The 22486-nt window shown below is 46.6% G+C and overlaps 1 protein-coding gene across 14 annotated transcripts in view; it reads right to left on the bottom strand.

Annotated features, from left to right (window-relative positions):
• FHOD3 (formin homology 2 domain containing 3) overlaps positions 1-22486 on the bottom strand; it is a 471894-nt gene that overhangs the window by 32884 nt on the left and 416524 nt on the right. For all 14 annotated transcript variants that reach the window (XM_086682773.1, XM_086682772.1, XM_086682774.1 and 11 more), the window contains 4 exons: positions 16595-16753; positions 5691-5873; positions 4159-4278; positions 3319-3480 (listed from right to left, as the gene is read on the bottom strand). In XM_086682773.1, the coding sequence (XP_086538899.1) occupies positions 3319-3480; positions 4159-4278; positions 5691-5873; positions 16595-16753 (624 nt within the window). The remainder of the gene's footprint in view (positions 1-3318; positions 3481-4158; positions 4279-5690; positions 5874-16594; positions 16754-22486) is intronic.

Raw genomic sequence — 22486 nt, 5'->3', positions numbered from 1 at the left:
GACAATGGAAGAGATCAAGTCAAGGAAGGTCAATTCAATGAGGGGATCTTTCACCAGACAGGATAAAGCCTTGCTGAGCCCAAGAGATGGCCTGGGGGCCAGGCAAGACATTGCAAGTCCTGGGTTTCTTGGGTGCTGAAGAGCCAAAAACAGAAGGCAAGTTTGGGCAGAGTCCTGGGATTCAGGTAAGCAGGGGATTCATGGAACTTTGAGAAAAATGATTTGCTTGAAACCAAAGGAATTCTGGGTCCAGATTAGATGACAGATTCTGGGTCTTAGTAGAGCTGGAAAAAAAATACATCAGGTGTTCAGCTGAGGGTGGGGGGGGGGGAAGCAGATTTAGAAAAGGACGAAATGGTTCAAAGAATAAGTCTAGCAAAGGATGACCTGGGACTGACAAGTAATGTCTAGGAGATTTTAAGGCAATTGTAATAGGTCTAACCATAATTCTCTGGATCTGTCCTCATTTGCATCTGGCAGGGCCCGGCTACACAATAAAATGACTTCAGTGCAGCTCAGATCTGCACTGAGCAGCCCTGTGCAGTCTGACCAGGTGACGCTTTAGCCCTTAAGGTGGGGGCAGAAGAAAGAAGCCTATTGCCGACAGGAGCCAGGTGGGAGGCTTGTGAGGAAGTGCCATTTCAGGGTTGGAGCTTAATGCAGCTTCTTTGGAGGGGGGCTGGAAGGCTGCCTCATCTGGCTGGCTGGCTGCCTGCCTGGCCGAAGGCCTGCTAGGACACGCGACCTGAGCCTTCACAATTCCCTCATGAGCTCCGATTCTGCTACTAGCTCCACTTTGCAGGGGAGAAACCAACGCACAGAGAGGTTAAGTAACTTGTGAGAGACCATACAGCTGTAAGCAGTGGAACTGGGATCTGAACCGTCAATCTCTCTGGCTTTCTCTCAGAGTTTCTTCAGTCTAAGTTCTCAACCGGCATGCCTTACGCCTAGATTTGCCCCTTTAAAATTCCACCTCAGAGGGGCACCTGGGTGGCTCAGTCAGTTAAGCGTCCGACCTCAGCTCAGGTCATGATCTTATGGTTCCTGAGTTCAGGCCCCGCGTTGGCCTCTGTGCTGGCAGTTCAGAGCCTGGAGCCTGCTTCAGATTCTGCGTCTGCCTCTCTCTCTGCCCCTCCTCCACTCTCTGTCTCTACAATAAATAAACACTAAAAACATTTTTTTTTTTTTTTAATTCCACCTCAGTTAGAGAGCTGGACTTGTTGCCTTCTTGGAGAAGGAAGTCTTTGCCAGAAGACCTCTCCTGAGGACTGCTCCATATGGGCCACTTGTGTCTGTAGGAAGACCCGTGAGCTGTGTTCTGAAGCAAAGTCAAACCTTATCAAGTCAGACTGGAATGCTGGGGGACGGCTCAGGGACACAGTCATCCTGCAGACGCCAGGGCAGTCTGCCCCTTGGGGGTTGTAATGCTGAGGCCTGACGTGTGACACCACAGGACAGAGTGAATGCAACTAGGGCTGAGGTTTCTTGAGCCTTATTTTGTACCGGTCCACGTAGAAGGATCCCTCAATACCCACAAAGGCTTTGGGAGTAAAGGCGGAGTAGCAGCAGATACCCTCTTGCAAGCCACAGAGAGCTGGGTCAATAGTCATCTCTAGTAATTGCCGAAGTTAATAGGTGAAATCTATCTACCTGCACTTTTGGCTTGTGTAGCCAATCTTCAGACCAGAATAAGTTATTTAGTTTTTATTTAACTAATCACCAAGCATCCTTTGGGGAAGGCCTGATACTGAGGGGGGCGCTGGGCCAGTCACTGGGGGTCAGCCCGGTATCAGGACTCCTAGGCCAGGGCTACTTAGCTAGAAGCAGGCTCCACCTAGGAGAAGGCCCTGGGAAAGAACAAAGGACCACCTATAAAAAGGGAACCAATTTGATCTGCGTGGGTCCCGTAACAAGACCAAGATGACCCTAGCCACGCAGCAGACTCTGTCTCAGAGGTGTTCCTAACAAACTGCCTTCTGAGAAGGTGCTGGTGGTGGGTGTCAGAGCAGGGGTTGGAGGACCCCCTGTTGAGACACTCAGAGGGGCTTTTTGTCTTGGTTAGGATACTGAAGTAACATTTGTAAACACTTCAGAACAGTGCCTGGCACAGAGTAAACGCGGTAAGGCTGCCTGTGAAGTAAAGGAGTCTGTTCTTAGAAGCCTGTGGTCAGCTGTTGAGGCTGGGAGATCTCCGGCCATGCCTCCTTCTACCTCAAGGCAGATGCACCATCAGGCCGGCCCAGGACCCCCTGCTCGCTGTACCCGGCAGCTGCCAGCCTGTGGCTCCGGAGGCAGGTGAAGGAGGGTCCCAGCCCCTGGGGCCCCACAGGGCAGTTCTCTGGGAGAAGGCAGAGAGAGGGAGTTCCGTGAAGGAGGCCTCAGCAAAGCTCCCTCCCCATGTGTTTCCTCTTCCCACCACTCTCTCTCTCCTTTTCTTACACTAGAGTCCAGTGTGTCCCAGAGCTAAAGGTTGTCTGCTTTCAGCTCCTCAGCCTGCCCAGGTTGGGTTTCTAGAAGTTTCCTCCACACTGGTCTCTGACTCCTGTTGCCCTATTCAGCCCCTCCCCATGAGTTTCCTGTTGCTCCCAAGACCCTCACATCTCCCAGTTCTGCTGTGTTTGGGGTTCCTCTGGGGCTGGTCAGCCTCAGTGATGTTCCTGCAAGTGGGGGCAGCTGGGTGCCCAGCTACTGCGACTGTCTTTGTTCTAATAAACACAAGTTCATGAAGCTCTTTAGCTCTGCACTCAATTTAAGAGTCTGCAGCCTAGGGGCCAATGCTCTATACTGTTTACAGCCCTATAAAACGGTTCCCTCTGTGAAAGATCACAGGAATAGCCAATCTGTGTGTGTGTGGGGGGGGGGGGGCAGCAGGAGGCCAGGTGTGCCCTGTTTCCTGGCTCCACGTTTCACAGCAGGGACCCATGGAAGTCTTAGCAGGAGCCAAATTGCATCTTTTTGACATTGTTGCCTGAGCTGGGAAGTTCTGAGCAAGCTAGGAAGTTTTAAAGCTTGGGAGAATCCAGGCCTGGTGAGTAACACTGCTCAGCCGTGGATGTAGCAGTCAGGACTGGGAGGGCAGGCTTGCCTCACATACCTCAGTAGGAAAGAATCTGATGGAGAACCAGAGATGGGAAAAGGATCTTAAAAGTCCATTACCAACAGCATGAGACAGGTCATATCCACAAACTCTAGAGCAAGGGTTGCAAGCAGCACTTGGACACTTTTACTTCATAGAGCCTGTGCCCCTCAGAGATGACTGGCAAAGATCCGGCATCTGAGGGAGAGACATGGCCCACTCCTCTGGGCCCACAGACATACCTTGGCTGACCTGGTGACGGCCCCGATCTCCGAGTACAGATCGGAGCTGTCTGGGAAGTTTTCCACCACCATGGTGCACACGTGGTGGAGAAGCGACTGCTTGTGCACGGTGTCCTTGACTTCTGGAACCTTCTCGAGGTAGCTTAACTCAAACGCTTTGGCCTATTTGGTGAACATTAAATAAAAGACAAGGAGCACAAGTTTGACACAGGCTCTTCGAAAGGCACAAATGGTTGGAATCAATGTCCTGTTGGAGTAGCCTAATATTTAGTTCCTCTGTGACTGGAGCCACATGCTCCATTATCCTTAGCTGATCACACATAGACCAGCCATACTGAACATGAAATGAGCCTCTAGCCCTTTCCCAGACATGAGCTACCCCAGGCCTCTATGCCTAAATCAGAGTGCTGGGAGGCTGGGTCTCTGGCATCTGGGTATCTCAACTTTCTTTCTCTCTTTGCCCTCTACTTTGCTGCTTTCTGACCAAAGATAGGCCATTTTTTAAAAAAGTTTGTTTTATAATGTATATAAGTACAAACATTCAAGCAATAAGTTCGGGAAAAAAAATGGGGGAGGAGGACAAAAGAAACTCTCTCCGATGTCATTTCGAGAGTAGCAATTTTTTTTTCTAAGTTTTCCTATTTGTACAGCAAGATACAGGCTCAAATAAATAGGCCCTGATAAGTTTAGGACAAAATTCCTTCTAGATTTTCCAGCAATACAAAAGTTAACTTGTTCATCTGTGCTTTGGAGGACCAGAGGTACAACCTCCCTCAGCAAATGAAAGGCAGGAACTTTGTGACAAGGGAGGTAGGAGAATAAGGAATATAAAAGACTTACATTAGTTCCATTTAGAAAGTTCCCAATGGCTAAAAGAGTAGACAGGATAAAGCCCAAGGTTTTATTGTTCTCCAGTTGATCTATTCCTTCCTTCAGATCCAAAAGTGGTTCTGCCACTTCCTTTCAATTAAAAAAAGTTGGAAGGTGATGATAAAGAATGGACATTTTGGCTTTACTTTGGTTTTGTTTTTTTAACTTTTGTACAAAGTAACCACAGCGGAGTTCTGGGTATAAGGCAATCCCATGTTATGAGCACATGCTCTTAAGTATGGAAGTGCCAACGGGGAGCAGGGAAGTCTAGTCCCCAAAGTCTCCCCAGTGGAGACCAAATGGGTACCTGTGGCTACTTGTGCTGGGGTGACAAATGCTCCATCTTCCGCTGTTCCTGCCCATCTGCCAAGCTCAGGCAGGACCCTTAGACCACACTCCCCTCTCATTCTCCCTTCTGACGATGGTTAACTTCTAGGACCCTCTTCCTTTGCATGTTCCTTCAGCATCTTCCACAGTCTTCCTCTCACCTTTCTCCTTCTAGGCAGATGGCACCAGAAACTGTCCCTCACTGTCCCCTGACCCCTCAGGTCTCCTAACCTCCCCTCTAGGACTCTATGGCTGGTCACTTCTTAGCCTGGGCTACTTTCTAGAAGGCTACCATCCTCACTACTGCCACTCCCTTCCAAACACCCACTCTCAGACTTCCACACTGGTTTTGAGACCATGTCATGCCAAGTCGTCTCAGTCCTATATCTCTTCATCCCTGCTTGATTCCTGAATGAATCCAAACACCACGGGTTCCCTCCTGAAGCCCCTATGCTCACTGCCACCTATTTTGTCCTCAGCATGAGACCTTGCTGCCTCCTTTGTCAGAGGATGGAGACCACACAGCCTCTCTTCCTATGCTTTCAGTCTACCTCCTTTGGGCATTTCCTCTCAATTACGCTCATTCCAGCTCACCTTCCATCTCTTTCCTCTCTACTGGTTCCTTCTACTCAGCCTGTAAATTTCCCCAGTCCAGAGGACACCTGCTCCTTCTGCTTCCTACCCGGATGAGTCTCCCCATGCCTTCACTGGTAAGGCTCTTTCCTTCTGTTCTCCTCCAAACCTCTTGCACTGTTTCATTCTCAACTTCCTACAGAGATACTCTCTCAAAGTGACCCGATGCTGGCTAATCGCCACAGTCAATGACAGTTGAGGTGATTATTATCAGGTGGAAGGATTACAGGTCACTTTCTATATGGGCATTTCTACGTTTTCTAAATTTTCTACACTGACTATATAGAGTCAAACATTGTTTATTTTTTTTTAAGCAGTCATCTGATGCCCTCAAGCAAATGTCTGAGGCTGGTGCCAGGCAGACATTGGAGAATAATGCCTCACCGGCCAGCTGCCAATCCCTTAGTGTAGACACAACCTCATAATTAACTTGCCTTTCAAACCCTCACTTAAGAATGATAGCTCACTGCCTTCACAAATGAAAAACTGACTTTCTCAACACTGGGGATGAGGACTGGCTGCCTCCCTTCCTAAATGCATACCTTTTCTGTCGTTTCATAGTCCATTTTGAATGCCCAGAGGTGAAGCCGAGCGGAGAGCTCGCTGATGGAGGAGAGGGTGAGGAGGAACTGCTCAGCACTGCCCAGTGGCACATCGGGATTGGCCAGCTGTGCTTCTTGGATTTTCTGCTTCTCCTCTTCGGTGGGAATCATGGTTAGGATTTTCTGGAAAGATGGAATGATATCGTATATTCTTAGTGATGGACCCTCTCCCAGCCCTTTGAAATTTCCAAAATCATACTGTAATTTTCCAATCAGGTAGTAAAGAGATTCTGTCATCAATGTTCATATCACTTATAAGTGGTACATCATTATAAACCAAATACTGTAGAGAAGAAGAGCCCCAGGTAGGGTCAAAATTCACATTCATTTGTTCTAAAATGATCTCTCTCTCTCTCCTTTAACCTCCTATTCCATAAGGAATTTAAACAACTTGCCCTAAATTTTCTGGGTCTTGTATATGAAGGACATTCTAGACAAGAAAGGGGGGGATGGGAGGTGAGAGAATGGTGAAAGAATAAGATGGAAGGTTAGAGAACAGCTCCCTGCTCCCTAGGAAAGAGGAAAATTTGTCAAGACAGTATGAGAACTCAGACTGGCTTTTGTACATGGAGCATACTAATATTTAAACTGTATTTCACATTTTATGTAGAAATGAAAACACTTGAAATAATACCAAACTCAAGTCTGGTTGGAGAAAAATGATGATGGTATTTGCAAAACAGCAAAACCCACCTACTAATGAAAAAAATATCTTATGCTTCTATTTGTTTCTGGTTAAAATTAACAATGGAAGGCAGAGGTGGTAAAAAGTCATTGGAAGGATGATGATTCCTATAGGTTCAAACTCCTTAGTGATTATGAGAAGTATTTTAAAAGAAGGTAAAAATTCCCGTTATGTAACATTTCACAAGCAACATTATTAAAGGTAAGGGGTCATTATTTTTCTCTCATTTCTCCTTCTCTAGCGTTGTGCCACACTTTTTGGTAACTTCTATTCATTCATTAATTCTAAATGGCTTTGGTTGCTGCTCTCCAGTAGCAAGTATCTGGATAGAAGTGGATGGAGCCCTGCTTCTGGGTAAGATAGAGTAGACATACTCTACCCCATCTCACTGAATGCAAGTATACACCCTGGTCCGCATGAATGGAGCAGATATTTGAAGACTCTAAAAAGTATACAGTGGCAGGTGGACTAGGGAAGAAGATCAGAATTGGAAGTTCAACTCAACTGCAATGAGTTGACTCTTTGTCCTCTGGCATTCCCCAGCTTGAGCTCACATAGCCTCAGACCTGGAAGAGGGCATCAGGTACAGACAGACAGAACTCCAGGGAAATCCTCTAGTGCCCAATTATGGAGTGGGAAAGGGTTTCTTAGTAGTGACACTAGCGGCAGCAGAGGTTGAAAAGACACCTAAAGCTCGGAGGGAGGAAACCTTCCTTTCCAATCAAAGAGGCTGTGGTCCCAAAGGGTGGGACTAAGGGAGTAGACAGGATAAAGACCAAGGTTTTATTGTTCTCCAGTTGGTCTGTTCCATCCTTAAGGTCCCAAAGTGGCTCTGCCACTTCCTTTCAATTAAAAAAAGAATCAAAATAAGATAATAAAGAATGTCCATTTTGGGGGGTGTCTATGTATCTCAAGTCGGTTAAGGGTCCGACTCTTGATTTTGGCTCAGATTATGATCTCATGGTCTGTGGGATTGAGCCCTGCATCAGGCTCTGTGTTGATGGTGTGGAGTCTGCTTGCGATTCTCTCTCTCCCTCTCTCTCTACCCCTCTCTCGCTCGTGCATGCTCGTGCGCGCTCGTGTGCGTGCTCTCTCGATATAAATAAATTAACTTAAAAAAATGTACATTTTGGCTTTACATTGTTCTTTTTAATTTTTGTACAAGGTAAATAACAGGTGCAGTTCTCCTCGGTATAAGGCAGTCCCATGTGATGGGCACATGTCCCTAGGCACGTGTTGTCTTCCCTCTGCTTGACCCCACACACCGGCACAGAAAGTGCATGGCAAAGTGAGGTAACCAAGCCCCACCTTTCAGCTGGAGAACCAGAAAGGTAAGCCCCCAGGGAACTAGAAAGTACTAGGGAAGTAAGGGAAAAATGAAGAGCCTGGCAAAGCAGGTACAAAATATGGTTTAAGAACCTCTGGGGTGATCCCTGAGCTGTTTATGTATGAATCTGACCTTAAACAATGTATCAGAGGCTGTGAAAGCTGATACTGGAATCACAGTCCAAAAAAGGCAGGTCAGAGCCTGTGGCCTGAACCCGAGCAACTGGGGGAATAATTTTCTTTTTTTTCCCCCCAAACCAGAATTACCCCAATACAAAAACTAGACAAAGATACTACAATAAAACCACAGACCAACATCCCTGAAGAACTTAGATGCACAAATCCTTAACAAAACTATTTTTAAATATATTAATGTCAATATACTAAGACATATAAACATTGCTGTATTTTATGAAGTAATATGTTAAAAACAAGAACCACAAGGCTGATTCAGTACAAAAAAACCAAAAACAATCAATGAAAGTAATCAACCAGATCAATGGTCTGAACAAGAAAATTCACATAATAACATCAATTGATGCAGAAACAGTTTTGATAAAATTCAATATACATCCCTAACAAAAACCTCTCAGCAGCCTGGCAATAGAAGGAATCTCCTCCATCTGATAAGTGACATTTGTAAAACACCTACAGCTCATATCATACTTGATGGTGACAGACTGAATACTTACCCTCTAAGAGAGACATACAGACAAGAAAGGAAAAAGCAAAACTATTCCTACCACACAAAGTACTTGCCTATATAGAAAATTGGGAGGAACCTACAAAAATGTATGAAACAGTGAGTTTAACAATGTTGTATGATTTAAGGTTAATACATAAAAATTCATGTCATTTCTCTATTAACAGTAAACAATTACAAATGGAAAATTTAAAAAAAAATACCATTTATAATGAAAGACTTAGGTATAAATCTAACAAATCATGTACAGGATCTGTATGCTAGAAAGTAAAAATGCTGATGAAAGTAATCAAAGACAATCTAATATAAATGGGGAATACCATGTTCACGGAAAGACTCAATATAGTCAAGATATTAACTTTCCCAAAACTGATCTATAACTCTAACGCAATTCCAATAAAAATACCAGCATGGGGGCGCCTGGGTGGCGCAGTCGGTTAAGCGGCCGACTTCAGCCAGGTCACGATCTCGCGGTCCGTGAGTTCGAGCCCCGCGTCGGGCTCTGGGCTGATGGCTCAGAGCCTGGAGCCTGTTTCCGATTCTGTGTCTCCCTCTCTCTCTGCCCCTCCCCCGCTCACACTCTGTCTCTCTGTCTCTCAAAAATAAATAAACATTAAAAAAAAAAAAATACCAGCATGAATTTTTTGTGGATATAGACAAGCTGGTTCTAAAAGTTATGTGGCAAGACAGATGAACCAAACAACAAAAACAATTTTGAAAACAGGTAAGGTCTCCCATACAGGTATAGGAATAAAACAATGTGGCATGGACAACAGGACAAACACATGGGTCAGTGGGAAAATACAGGGAATCCAGAAAGAGAGGATACAAATATAGCCCAGTGATTTTGACCAAGGTACAAAAGCAGCTCAATAGAGAAAAGATAGTATTTTCAACAAATGGTGCTGGAACTGGAATCCATGTGCAAAAAATGTTACATATAAATTAACTCAAAAGGTTCACAGATCTAAAAGTCAAAGGTAACACTACAAAACTTCTAAGAGGAAGCACAGAAGAGGGGTGCCTCGGTGGCTCAGTTGGTTAAGTATCTGACTTCAGCTCAGGTCACGATCTCATTGTTCATGAGTTTGAGCCCTTCGTCAGGCTCTGTGCTGACGGCTCAGAACCTGGAGCCTGCTTTGGATTCTTTGGAGTCTCCCTCTCTCTCTGTCCCTCCCCGCTTGCACTCTGTCTCTCTTTCTCTCAAAAATAAACATTAAAAACTTTTTTTCATTAAAAGAGGAAACCTAGAAGAACATGTTTGCGACCCATATTAGGCCACAAACTCTTAGACACAACACCAAAAGAGACTAGGGTTGAGAAACTGAACTTTATCCTAATTGAAACTTTTTTATCTGTGAAAGACACTGAAAAGAAAGACAAATTATAGTTCCTCAAAAGGTTATGATTTATCATGTTACCCAGCAATTCCATTTGGAGGTATTTACCCTAGAAAAATGAAAACTGAAGTTCACATAAAAACCTGTATGTGACTATCTGTAGCAGTCTTATTCACACTTGCCGAAAACCAGACCAGGCTACATAATCCTTCAACAGACGCACAGACAAACCGTGGCACATCCCTGCAATGCCACGGTGCTCAGCAATAAAAAGGGACCAGCTATAGATACATACCACAACTTGGATGAATCTCAAAAGTGCCCATCATGCTGAGTGAAAGAAGTCAGTCTTACAAGGCTATACTGCATGGTTCCAAAAAGAATTTTTTGTCTTTCTCAAAAAGACAAAACCATAGTCATGGCAAGAGATCAGTGGTTTCCAGGGGGCTACAGGTAGGTGAAGGGCTTGACTAGAAAGAGCTAGCATAAGACCTTTTCTGGGACATAGGACTGTTGTGAATCCTGACTGCCATGGTCACTGCTCATGAACTTATAGATTTTACAACTCACAGAACTAACTGGACACCAAAGCAGGTCAGTTTTCCTCCATAGTAACACACACACAAAAATTAAAAATAAAATTAAAAACTGGACAAGACAGCACAATCCACAAACACGCAGATGAGCGCACGATGTATCCGAGTGCGGTGGCTGGCATCCTGGTCTGATGAGAGAGTCCTCAGGATGGTCATCTCTGGAGTTTCTTAGAAGGTAGAGAGGCCAAACTACACTCAGCTGTGTCTTCTGTGCATTAGTCGCACTGAGGATGCAGAAGGGAGCCTAGAAGCCTCCTCTTCCAATATTCCCTTCATTGTGGCCCCAACACAGACTGAGTGGGTGGAACGTATCAGGGCACTTATTCAGCAACAATGCTCTTTGCTCTCACCCGTCTACACAGGTGGTTTAAAAAAAAAAATAACCCAAACAATGCAGGCAGATGTCACTGCTTTAAAAACATTTAGGATCTGGGGCGCCTGGGTGGTGCAGCCGGTTAAGCGTCCGACTTCAGCCAGGTCACGATCTCGCGGTCCGTGAGTTCGAGCCACGCGTCAGGCTCTGGGGATGGCTCAGAGCCTGGAGCCTGTTTCCGATTCTGTGTCTCCCTCTCTCTCTGCCCCTCCCCCGTTCATGCTCTGTCTCTCTCTGTCCCAAAAATAAATAAACGTTGAAAAAAAAAAAAAAACATTCAGGATCTGAATTTAACCAGCCTTCAAAACAAAAACTAAAATTTGTGTTCTCATTTTCTTACTGCTTAAGTTGTTTAAAGCATGCACAAGAACTCCAGAACAAAAAATTTGCCAACACTTTGCCTCCTTCCTCAGAAGGCATTTTCCGGCAATGATTTTAGTTGCTTCTTTCCTTTGGGAAAGTAATCAAACACTCTTACTTTTGTTTTGTACTTCTCTGACTAATTTAAACCATTTGCTCACCGCTGCAGATTTATGAGGTTGCCAGCTGCCGGTTTATTTCACTTTATTTTTTACACATCCCTGGCAATAAAAATAGCCATAAGACAGTGGAAGGGCAGGTCAAACCCACCTTCTAGGAGCTGATGGCTTTCTTCCATGAGCAGATGCTAAGGGGATGAGCACAAAGAGGTACCTTTAATTTGCTCTTCTACCATGTGGGTGAATTTATTGATGATTTTACGGTCACCATTTGGTTTCCCAGGGAAAAAGACATCAAACAAAACTACTACGTAATAATCCCAGCATTTGTTTTCTTTTTTTGCTTTCTTCCAGACAGTATCCTGCCAGCACCGCTTGAAGTATACTTGCTTTGCTATCTGAAAACCAGATTTCAGAGAAAAATGGAGAAGTCTCATTTTTTTATGAACCCAAATGCTTTGGTGTTTGGCCATCTCATTCACCTGCAGATAAGACTACAACAAGGAATTATTTTGCCCTGTGAGTTTTGAACAGAACCCTGGCCCCAGCTGTGGATGAGAATCCAGCCCAGGGATTTTGGTGACAATCACAGAAAGGTGGAGCACTTCGAGCTGAGGCTGGCTTGTGCACAACTTGCATAATCTCCTGAGACCATGGCTTTCTATTCATGTCCTTATTCTTATGCAGGGATTTTTTTCCCCCTTTACTTCTCAAGGCGTCTTGATTGTATTTTCTTTCATTCTTAGGACTACTCAGTGAAGCATGTGGGGCAGAAAATATTGCATCAACTCTGCAGAGGAAGTGAGGTGCCTGAGGCTACGTTGGATCAACCAAGGCAGAGCTGGAGGACCACCAAGGGGCTGCTCCTACTTTTCCAGCACCGTCTCCGCAATTCAAGGCTTTTCAACCAAAAATGCAAAACCACCAGGGTTCAGGTGGCTCAGGCGCCCAGCTGCAGGGATATTCTGGTTCCCTGGCACTGCTGATCGACCGTGGCTCCCGGGCTCAGGTTTGTCTGTGTGTCTGGCACGCACTTGGACAGGGACTGAACAGCACGAACTGTCTGAAAAGGTGCTATCATTCTGTATATGCAGCCAAAGGGACTGTTTCTTTTTTCTTTTTGTTTAATGTTTATTTGTTTTTGAGAGACAGGGAGAAAGCATGAGTGGGGGAGGGGCATAAAGAGAGGGAGAGAGAGAATCCCAAGCAGGCTCTGTTCTACCCGTGCAGAGCCCAACGCGGGGCTCAATCTCCCGGAGTCCAAGATACTTGTCCTGAGCAGAAATCAAGAGTCGGAAGCTCGAGTCGGATGCTCAACTGACTGAGGCACCCAGGCGCCCCAGGGACTTTCTGTTTCTAGGATGCTGGCGGGCCTGGCAGCCAAAATGAGACACGTTAAGTGTCACTTGGGACCATCCAGTCATGCTACCCTCTGTAGACACAGACTGTATAAAAATTAGAAAACCACAAGAAAAAAGGAAACCCCTTCATACTTCCATTTGTGATAACCTGATGACATTTTACTTGGAAAAATATCATTAATACTACTTAGAGATGGCCCCCAAAATGTGTTCTCAAGTTTAATACTCTTATGAAAAATTACTTCCTTAATGAAGTTGGTCAACCGCTCCCTCAGGTTTTCGTGGCACAGCCGGATACATATCACTGGGTTGCTAAGCAAAGCCACAGGATGTAATTTAATACATCCTAATCACATTTGGTACCCAGAGGTTTCAAATGGCCCTATTAAGCCGTGGTGCCAGGCTACCGTGCCTGTGTCCAAGAAGCAGACAGTTTGTTTGGCGAAACGCCCTTTGGGCACAAGCTCGAAATCTTATTAGTAAAGATCTGTAAATACACAACAGCCATCGCTTCTCAGTCCTGACTTAGCTCCTAAACAACAAGCCCAGAAAGTAAGCTCTGGCTAATGGTCCAGGACATGGATCTAGAGTATCTAGGCCTCTCAGGTCCTGGAGATCAGTGGCCAGAGATGGCAGGTGACAGATGAGTGTGTCTGGTTTCCACTGGAAACTCTTCGGCATGGCTGATAAGAAGTGAAAAATACGCACGGGCAGCCTTCAGATGAGACATTCTCCATTAGGGTGAGGTTTGCCTCCAGGGGATGTCTGACAAAGTCTGGAGACATTTTTGGTTGTCGCTGGGGTGGTATCACTGGGTGGGTGGAGGCCAGGGATGCTGCTACCCGTCCTACAAGGGAGGGGACGCCCCCACAATAAAGAACCGCCCCAGCCAGAATGTCAGTAGTGACAGGGCTGAGAAATGCTGTTTAGATAAAAACTGGTAAAAAAAAAAAAAAAAATGCGCAAGTCCATTTGCTGTTGTGACTCAGGATGCATTTAATGAGCTCGCATAGCACACTGAACTCCCAGGCAGGGTCAGCAGTGATTTCTACGGCTGTGCCCTCCCACAGAAAACCATTCCACACATCAGCCACTTCTGGGGCCACGCCACAGGTGGCGCTGTCGGGGGGCCTGTGCTCCTCCGGGGGGCTCCTCATGACCTTTCAGATTCCTTCTTGTTCTTTCTGTCCCACGAGTTCCGGCACAGAATACACTCCCCATCCCCAAGGCTCAGGGTCTACACTTCAGACTCAGACTTCGTACTGGCTTGTGGAAGCCAGGCACAGACTGGTACTGGGACTCTCTCCTCATCTTGAAGGTGGGGAACAAAATAGCCTTACCTCCTGAGAATCTGTGTAGAGCACCCGGCTTGCGCCCGGGCCCACAGGAAGAAAGCTACAGAAGTCAGTTTTAGGGCTGTGGTGGTGTTTCTGTACAATCAGCACTACTGTTGTTATCATTATTCCTGTCTGGATCGAAAAGATATTCAATGGGGCACCTGGGTGGCTCGTTGGTTAAGCGTCTGACTTTGGCCTGGGTCCTGATCTTACAGCTGGGGAGTTCGAGCCCTACACTGGGTTCCACACTGACAATGCACAGCCTGCTTTGGATCCTTTGTCTCACTCTGTCCCCCTCTCTTTCTCTCTCTCTCAAAAATAAATAAACATTAAAAAAAAAAAAAACAAAACCAGGTACTCATCTGGAAAACAGGAAAAAAAAAAGTGATTTGAGTTATTCTAAAATCTCAGTAACTTATTGTATCTGAAACTTTCCCTACCCAAGGAGAGCTACATTTCAGGAAAGAAAAAGGCAAAACCCAAAGGAATCAATCTCTCCTGATGGACTTTCAAGTTCTCATGACAAGAAGGGGAAATATTTTTTAAAAGGGGAAGCTGTCATTTTTTCCTTCAATCAGCCTGGCTCTGGCTGCATTTGAAGCCTCTCTTTGTATGAATCTGAAGCTTTTGCAATCGCCGAAAGACACTGTTAAGTAAATAGGACGGCTGGAATGTGTGCGAGGGCCCACCATGCAGTTTGTTCTAGATGAAAGACACGTTGTACTTGGTTCATCCAGGCTGGCAGCCCCCATCTGCCTGGGGGCCAGCCAATGCCCTTCTCCTCCCTTACTTCTCCGGGGGCCCCAGAGAGGGGCAGCCTCACACTGAGGCCTGGCCTGCCTCCTTCTCACCGTCCAGTAGCTGCCTCAGTGTCCCTCTCTGTGTTTGCCTGCTGTCACCTGCTCTCTCTCCTTTATACCCCTGCCTCAGTGGGCCACATGCCCTCACTCCGTGGCTGCGAACCTAGATACATTCACCTGCTCTGCTTCCTCGCCTGACTCCAGGGCTCCCGGATCCACTTTCTCTCCAGCCAGAGGCAAATGCAGGCCACATCTGAGATCTGGCTCCTGGAACACAGCATGTGTCTGTTTCTCAGAGTAGAGCTGCTTAGGCCTTGTACTGGTTTCCTAGAGTTGCCATCAAAATACTATAAACTGGGTAGTTAAAAACAACAGAATTCTCTCGGTCTGAGACTACAAATCTGACATCAAGGTGTCAGCAGGGCGATGTTCTCTCTGAAGGCCCTGGGGGGGGGGGCGGCGGAATTCTTCCTCATCCCTTCCTAGTTTCTGGTAGTTGCAGGTGGCCCTTAGTGTCGTCCCTTGGCTTGTAAACATCACTCCAATCTCTGCCTCGGTCATCACACAGCAGTCTGTTCTGTGTGTGTCCTTGTGTGTTCTCGGTCTTCACAGAATGGCATTCCCCTCTCTGTGTCTCTGTCTAAACTTCCCTCTTCTTATAAGGACATCAGTCACTGGAGTAGGGCCCACCCTAATTGAATATGACTTTATCTCAATTACGTCTGCCAAGACCCTACTTCCAAATAAGGTCACATTCTGAGTTTGTGGGTGGATGTAGATTTTGAAGGGATACTACTAACCCAATATAAGCCTCTAGGAGCACAGTTTTTCCTGAGGGGCCTCGTCTTTCCAAAGTACAGAAGCACGCCTGGCCTGCTGGGTTCAGACCCACTTGGCCCCAAGGGCTCCACTGCTCCTTCCCACACTTGGGGCCATGGGTGAGCCTGGCAGCTTGGCCCGGGCCCTTCCTCACTGTCAGGGGCTCACCCTCCCTCTTCAGCCAGCCTTCACTGGTCCCGTCCACTCTCCAGTGCCTCAGATAAGGCTGTGCACCCATGAATCCAACTATGGGAAGGCTTTAAAGGGATCCAGGGCTCCTTGCCACTAGGAGGATGGTGAGAGTGTCACCTAACACCACAACGCAACACCCTCACATCCCCACGGTGACCCAGTCAGGGGGCCCCAGGCTCTGTCGCCCATCTGGCGGAACCTGCGTGCCGGGTCCCTCGCTCCCCTCACGTGTTCTCCATGATTAGAATAGGAGCTTTAACTTGCTGCAAAGTCATAGCAGCCCATGGTGGAGGCAGAACGGGGCCTGGCTGAAGAGCACTGAGCCGAGAAGACCACGCAGTCACAGCAAGCGACCCGTCTCCCTCCACTGCTGCCATTCAGATCAACACCTGCTCAAGGGCGGGTGGCATGGGTTCTTCAGCGTGTCACACAAAACCTATCTCTTCACGTCCCAACGAGCACCGAGAGTGAAAGAGAGCCATTCGCGTGGGTGGGAGCACACAACGAAATCCCTACTTGTGAAACTGTTCATTAAGCTTGTTTGGTTGGAAAGGTTATTCTTCTGTGCTGAGGTAGGCGAGCACGGTCAGAAAGCAGGCAGTAAATGAACCAGACAGTGAGGATCACTGAACTTCATAGGCCAAGCGGGGCTTCCCCCCACAACCCAGAAGTTAAAAAAAAAAAATGTGCGAATTATTAACATTATTCAGAGTTTGGCTGAAACAGAAAAATGGCAAGGCACCCTGCGGAGAAAGTCATATTGGACACAGTAATGCTTTACATATGGGACATGTTAACAGAGCACAAATAATGCTTGAGAGAGCTTCTCTTACCTCAATTCCTTCTTTGTTTAAGGCGTATTCATCAAAATTCAAAATGGCTATCTTAATCGTCCTCGGGGGGGGTAGCACTGTCAGACCGATATTAATAGCATTGCTCCTCTTGGGGTCCAGGACGATGACCTCCTGCCTTTTTCCATCTGCAGCAGTTTTCTTGGTGATAAAATAAGGAGAACCCAAGATTAATGCATCATCTTTGGTCCTTTCTGTGTTTCATTATTAAAAGCAAACTCACTACTTATTTAGAGATGAAAACAAATGGCCCTGATTCAGCTCAGGACTGGCTACTGCTCAGCACAGAAGAAAGAGATCAGGGATTAGCTCTGAGAAGCCGCCAAGCATGGGTCAGCAATGGAACTTCACGAGTCAGACACATTACAAAATAAAATTGATTTTCCTTCAATTGGGAAAAATGTGATATTTGGCAAGGAAAAAAAAAACCCTGTTTTTTTCCATAGAGGCAGTGGAAACAGAACTAAAACCTCTCAAAGTTCCCTTCCTGCAGGCTGCAAGGTGTCGGAATGTGCCTTGGTTGGCCTTAGTGCACACGGTATGTGCCGAGAAGACAGGAGTGGTGAGGAGAATCCGGCGTCGCTGGCTTGCCAGCCCCCCTGCATCCCTGGCCACACTGTCTCAGGGAATCCCCTCACCATTTAAACATCCTGTGCCCCTCATAATGGAGCACCTGCCACACTTAGACATCTGGGTGGCTGCCCATTGGGCAGCTGAGGGGGCGCCTTCTGAGGAAGGGAAGCAAAAGGGAACCTGCTCAACAAGAGTGAGGGATGAATGGGCACAGAGGCCAAAGAGGGAGACAGGGGACAAGAAGCGTCCAGGTGTCCTCAAAGAGCCCTAGTGAGTCTGGCTTCCCTGCTGACCTGGGTGCTCCTTGGGGGCAGGTTCTGGGCTGGCAATGACTTGGTAGAGCCTACCAAGTATGGGACTTGGTAAGCCAACATGCGTCCAGAGTCGAGATGACAAAGCCCCCACCCTTCAGCTCTCAGGGAGTTAAGGGCAGGTGGCGACGGAGGAGAGGGGAGGAGTTCTGGCTCAGCCGGCACGCTGTGTGCGCTCAGATTCCTCCCCTGGGACAAACAGAGCTGGAAGGATGACTATTTTCACCTATGTAACAAGCCCAAGCCCAGGTTGATAATGATGAGCAAGGCACAAGGGATGTCCGGAAGGAAAAGACACATTCAGCACGGTGATGGGTATGCTCCCCATGGGCAAGAGCTCAGTGGCGGGGTGGTGGAAGAGGTCAGGCTCTGAAGGAGTTGACGTTGACCTGGACCCTAGGGAATGTCTAGGGGAGAGCCTGGAGTTGGGGAGTGAAAATAAGGAGATAAGAAGTGGCTTTGTCTAGCTTGCTGGAAACTGCCAGGGATGAAGCAAGAGGTTTGGGGGCCATATGCAGGGACCTCAGGAACCAGCTGCTCCGATTCTGCTGCACACAGGCCCCAGCCGAGTGGCTGATGCTGCTGTCAGTCTCTTGCACTGAGGCCCTCCCTACTGGCTGGGCCTTCGAACAGCTGAGCTTTCTGGAGAAGCTGGCCTGCTTTAACACTGAAGGCTGCAAGCTGGCAAGGAGAAATGGACTGTGGTTCCTTAAGCCCTACTAAGCCCTTCCAAACTCAATTGCTAAAATTCTATTTTAAGTCTTTAAATATGCATTTGGGAATAAATTAAAATTTCCTCACGAAGACAATAATTGAAAGCATCCCCAGCTGTTTTGCAGCCTGGTGGCCAGGAGGAACAATTCTTGTGGGTGTGATCAGGTTTGAATGCCCAGGGACATGTGGCCTAGAAGCATTCCACTCTGCAGGGTGAGCTTATCTGCTGTGTATTTAATCAAGTAAGCTTATTAGGAGCCCCTGATATTCAGCTTTTAAGTCTAACATATTGTGTGTGGAAAGCTAAGAAGGAATGAGAAAAGGCTTGGCAAAATGCTGAAGGCAGGCAACAAAGAGGGATGCCAGGACACGAGGCCTGAAGATGCTTCAGTAGACATCCTGTGACCATAAGGAGGGCAGCATGGATGGCAGAAGGAGCCTGGGACCTGGCATAGGAGAGGCAACTACCCATAGCCAGGCTCCAATACAGGAGACATTTCCTGGAAGGCAAGGATTCCCTGGGAATCATTAGCTCTTAGCCCCTCATCTATATAGGCCCTCTTTACTCCAAGAGCCTGGAAAGATGCCTGAGCAGACTCAGCCCAATCTAGCTTTTGTGCAAATGAGAAAAAGATGCCTTCCCTGGGGAGACACAGCCCCATGGCAGCCTGCACAGCACACAGCCTGCACACACCTGTGTGATGGCTCTGAGCCGGGCATGTCCTTGTCTCCATTCCCAACAGCATTCAGTTTATACCAGTGAACACACCCACATACTCTCCTACAAGTCAGGAAGAAGCAAGCCGCTGAGCATCCTGAAATAACAGGGACAGCTGTCCCCAAAGGTGACTCCATGTGTTTTCAGAGCACTTTGACCCACTTGGTAAGGGAAAGAATAAGAATTAAGGTAATATCTGAAATTGAATTGCTCAATCTCTGGATTTTATCCAAAAGGTGTTTTAAATGCTGTTCCTCATCATTAACACAGACTCCACTAGAGGCCACTGAGCACCCAAGTGCCCTGGCGTCCGTTCTGCCCGAGATGAAGGAGGAGATCATGTGGGGATGGCCGACTCTCCCCTTCCCTTCCACGATAACCTAGAGCAGTACCTGTAATAAGCCTAAGTTTTCTGTGCCCAGGAGCACATGCCCACGTCTCAGGATTAGCAGTCATCAAATTCGATCCATTTTAATTGTCATTCTGTGATCAAAGTCCTAGCTCAGCAAGTCTGATCTTTACTATGTCCTTCACATGATCCTGCGACACTGTTTGCAGGGCCCTATGTCTTAGAGCAGGGCCCTATAGGTTCTACAGAGTAGACCCCATCCCAGGAAGCTGATCACTAGGTGAATCTGGGGCTGCAGGGAATGGTCACAGCCTTCTCCCCAAGCATTGGTAGTTACTAATAACCACTTAAATTGACCATCTCCTCTATGCTTCTCAAAAATCCTGCAACTCTATGGTCTTGGATGCTGCCTATTTGAAGCCTCTTCCTGGAGGGGCACACTTCTGTCTTCTTGGAGGCTAGACCTTCAGTCTTCTTGCACAGCTTGGGAGAAAGGAGCTGAATTGCCTTAGTGACCTCCTTCCTGACCCTTATCCAAGGTCTCTGCCTTTATAGCATCTCTTTCCATGGAGGGTAACCTCTTCTCTCACCAGTTTGGACCTTACACCGCCTCCCCTCTCCCTACAATCTTCTTGGCTGAATCAGAAACAAAAACAAACAAGCCCTACATGGCATACAAGACTGAAGCATTTCCCCAGAGACAGTATTTCTGGAAAGGCAACTGTTGGCACACTAGAGGATCCCTGAAAGTTGGGGCTTCAAAGGTGGTGCTATTCTATATGCTGGGCATTACTGCCTGGTTCTGGTCAAGAGTTCAGCTTAACCAGGTTGAAGCAAAGCAGAGCCTGGCTTCTTCCCAGGGTGCCCCATACCCCTTAAACAAGTTCCTTTTCCCCTGAACACTTATGGACATATTTGGAAAAATGGCATGTACAGAGACAGATCCACAGTGGTTTCCCCCACACTGCCTTACTACCACTCTTTTGCTGGGGCAACTATCTCATGCCAGAGTCCAGTGTTCCCATTTCACTTTTAGCCAAGTCCTAATCTAACATGCTGTGCCCAGAGCCTGGGCCCAAGGGAGCCTCTTTCTAGCAAGCCTTTCTTCCCTGATGGTTCTCGAGACTCACTGAGGTGGAGGACCAAACTTTGGCTGATTGACCTTTTTATCAAAAAGTAGCAGAAACAAAATGGAATCCAAGGATCACATGGACAGACTCGGGAGCCCTGAAAGTTAACTTCAGCTGGGATGTGACCATTCATGGCTGTGTGACTTTGGCAAGTCACTGGACCTCTCTGTGCTTCAGTTTCCTCTCTGGCACATATCTTGCAAGGTTTCCTGTGAGAATGAAATGCGACCATGGATGTAAAGCAGCAAGAACAATGCCTGGATCACGGTAGGCACTACAGAGGTATTTGCTAGAACTATCAGAATAGCATTACTGGAGAGTGTTATGCTAAGTGAAATAAGTCATACAGAGAAAGACAGATACCATATGTTTTCACTCCTATGTGGATCCTGAGAAACTTAACAGAAGACCATGGGGAAGGGGAAGGAAAAAAAAAGGTTAGAGAGGGAGCCAAAACATAAGAGACTCTTAAAAACTGAGAATAAACTGAGGGTTGATGAGGGGTGGGAGGGTGGGTGATGGGTCCTGGGGAGGGCACCTGTTGGGATGAGCACTGGGTGTTGTATGGAAACCAATTTGACAATAAATTTCATAAAAAAAAAAAAAGAATAGCATTACTGGAATTAATACATGCGAAGCACTTATGACAATGCTTGGAACATATTACTTTCTAAAAATTAGTTCTTAGCTATTTCACCACCAATGACTCCTTTTTATCATTTCTATTCAACTGACATTTTAAAAATACATGGTCTACCAGTATATATTTTTCATGACTAATGTGTCTACCACATTTGCTGATCAAAGACATCTACATAAATAAGAAGATCAGATCAGATCAGTGTCCTTACCCTGGAGAGTGATAATTCCAGAGGAAAGTATAAAGACTCAATATTCAATTTAGCCTATAAAGCTCTTGCCATGGATACGGACAACTCTCAAGGGGCTTTCTAAATGACTGAAAATAGCTCATGGGTGCTTATTAGAGTCTGCACAGACCTCCAGGCACATGGAATCCCAGAAAATGAGCATTCCTTGAATGGTACTAAAGATCTTGCAAAAAAGAATGTAGAGAACACCTCGGTTTCTGTTTTTAACAAAGAGAATATCATGGTGATTTCCACAGGCCAAATTCCCTTCTGAGGCTAACAGACTGGTCTCTAGGACTAATTGAAAGGAGCATTCTGGAGAAACAACAGGAGATTCTCCTTTTCCAGGAGACATGACTGCTTCCATGACTGATGGCAGATGGGTCAACATTAAGTGACTCATTATCACTAGATAGGAGAAACTCAGCATTATGTATCTGAGAAGAAAACAGGACTGATCAATCTCCTGACACTTTCTGAAGGAAAACCAGAAAATGTAGTTTATTTAGATCAAAGCACAATGGTGAATGCACAAGAGAGTCTTCAGTGGTACTTCTAAACATCAGTGATGCCTGGGCATCATCCTCAGAGATTCTGATCTCCTTGGTCTGGAGCAGGGCACAGGGATCATAGATGTTAAATGATCTCTCATGCATCTAGAGAGACTGATTTAGACTTTTTGAAAGTCTAAAGGCTTTTGAGACAGGACTGCTGAGTAGAAAGTTGTTCTTCAAAGAGGAATGCAATTTAAAAACAGGAAACAAAAGGGAGGGATAAGAGAACATTTCTTAAAATAGAAAACAGTAACAGGGTCCCCTATCCATTCAAAGACACAAAGGACTGGTCCTGCCATTTTTATGAATGATGTAGGATCAAGTCCCCACAGCTACAGACAATGCAGGGAGTTTTTCTTGATGTTAAAACGAGCCTGACACACCCAACAAATACCGAGCTCATCCCAGTACTGGGAGCTAAGCTGTCGATGACAGAGAAACAGTCTTTCCAGATTCAGGGGTAAAGCAGCTTGCGAGGCTCTGGGGTTGGGTGCAGCTGACTGCTGAAGGCAGGGCCACACATCCTGCCACAGCTAACTCCATGCAACCACATCATGGGTGCGGTTCTTGGAAATAAGACAGAAAACCTGGATCCATGTCTCTACACAGCCCTGGGGCTTCTGCCCGTGGCACATGCATAAGGAGGTCCAAGGTCC

The sequence above is a fragment of the Puma concolor genome, chromosome D3 (assembly GCF_028749965.1).
Source record: "Puma concolor isolate L17-30 chromosome D3, mPumCon1.1.hap2, whole genome shotgun sequence".
Lineage (NCBI taxonomy): Eukaryota > Metazoa > Chordata > Mammalia > Carnivora > Felidae > Puma > Puma concolor.
The sequence above is the reverse complement of the archived record's forward strand: the minus strand, read 5'-3'. Positions and strand labels throughout refer to the sequence as shown.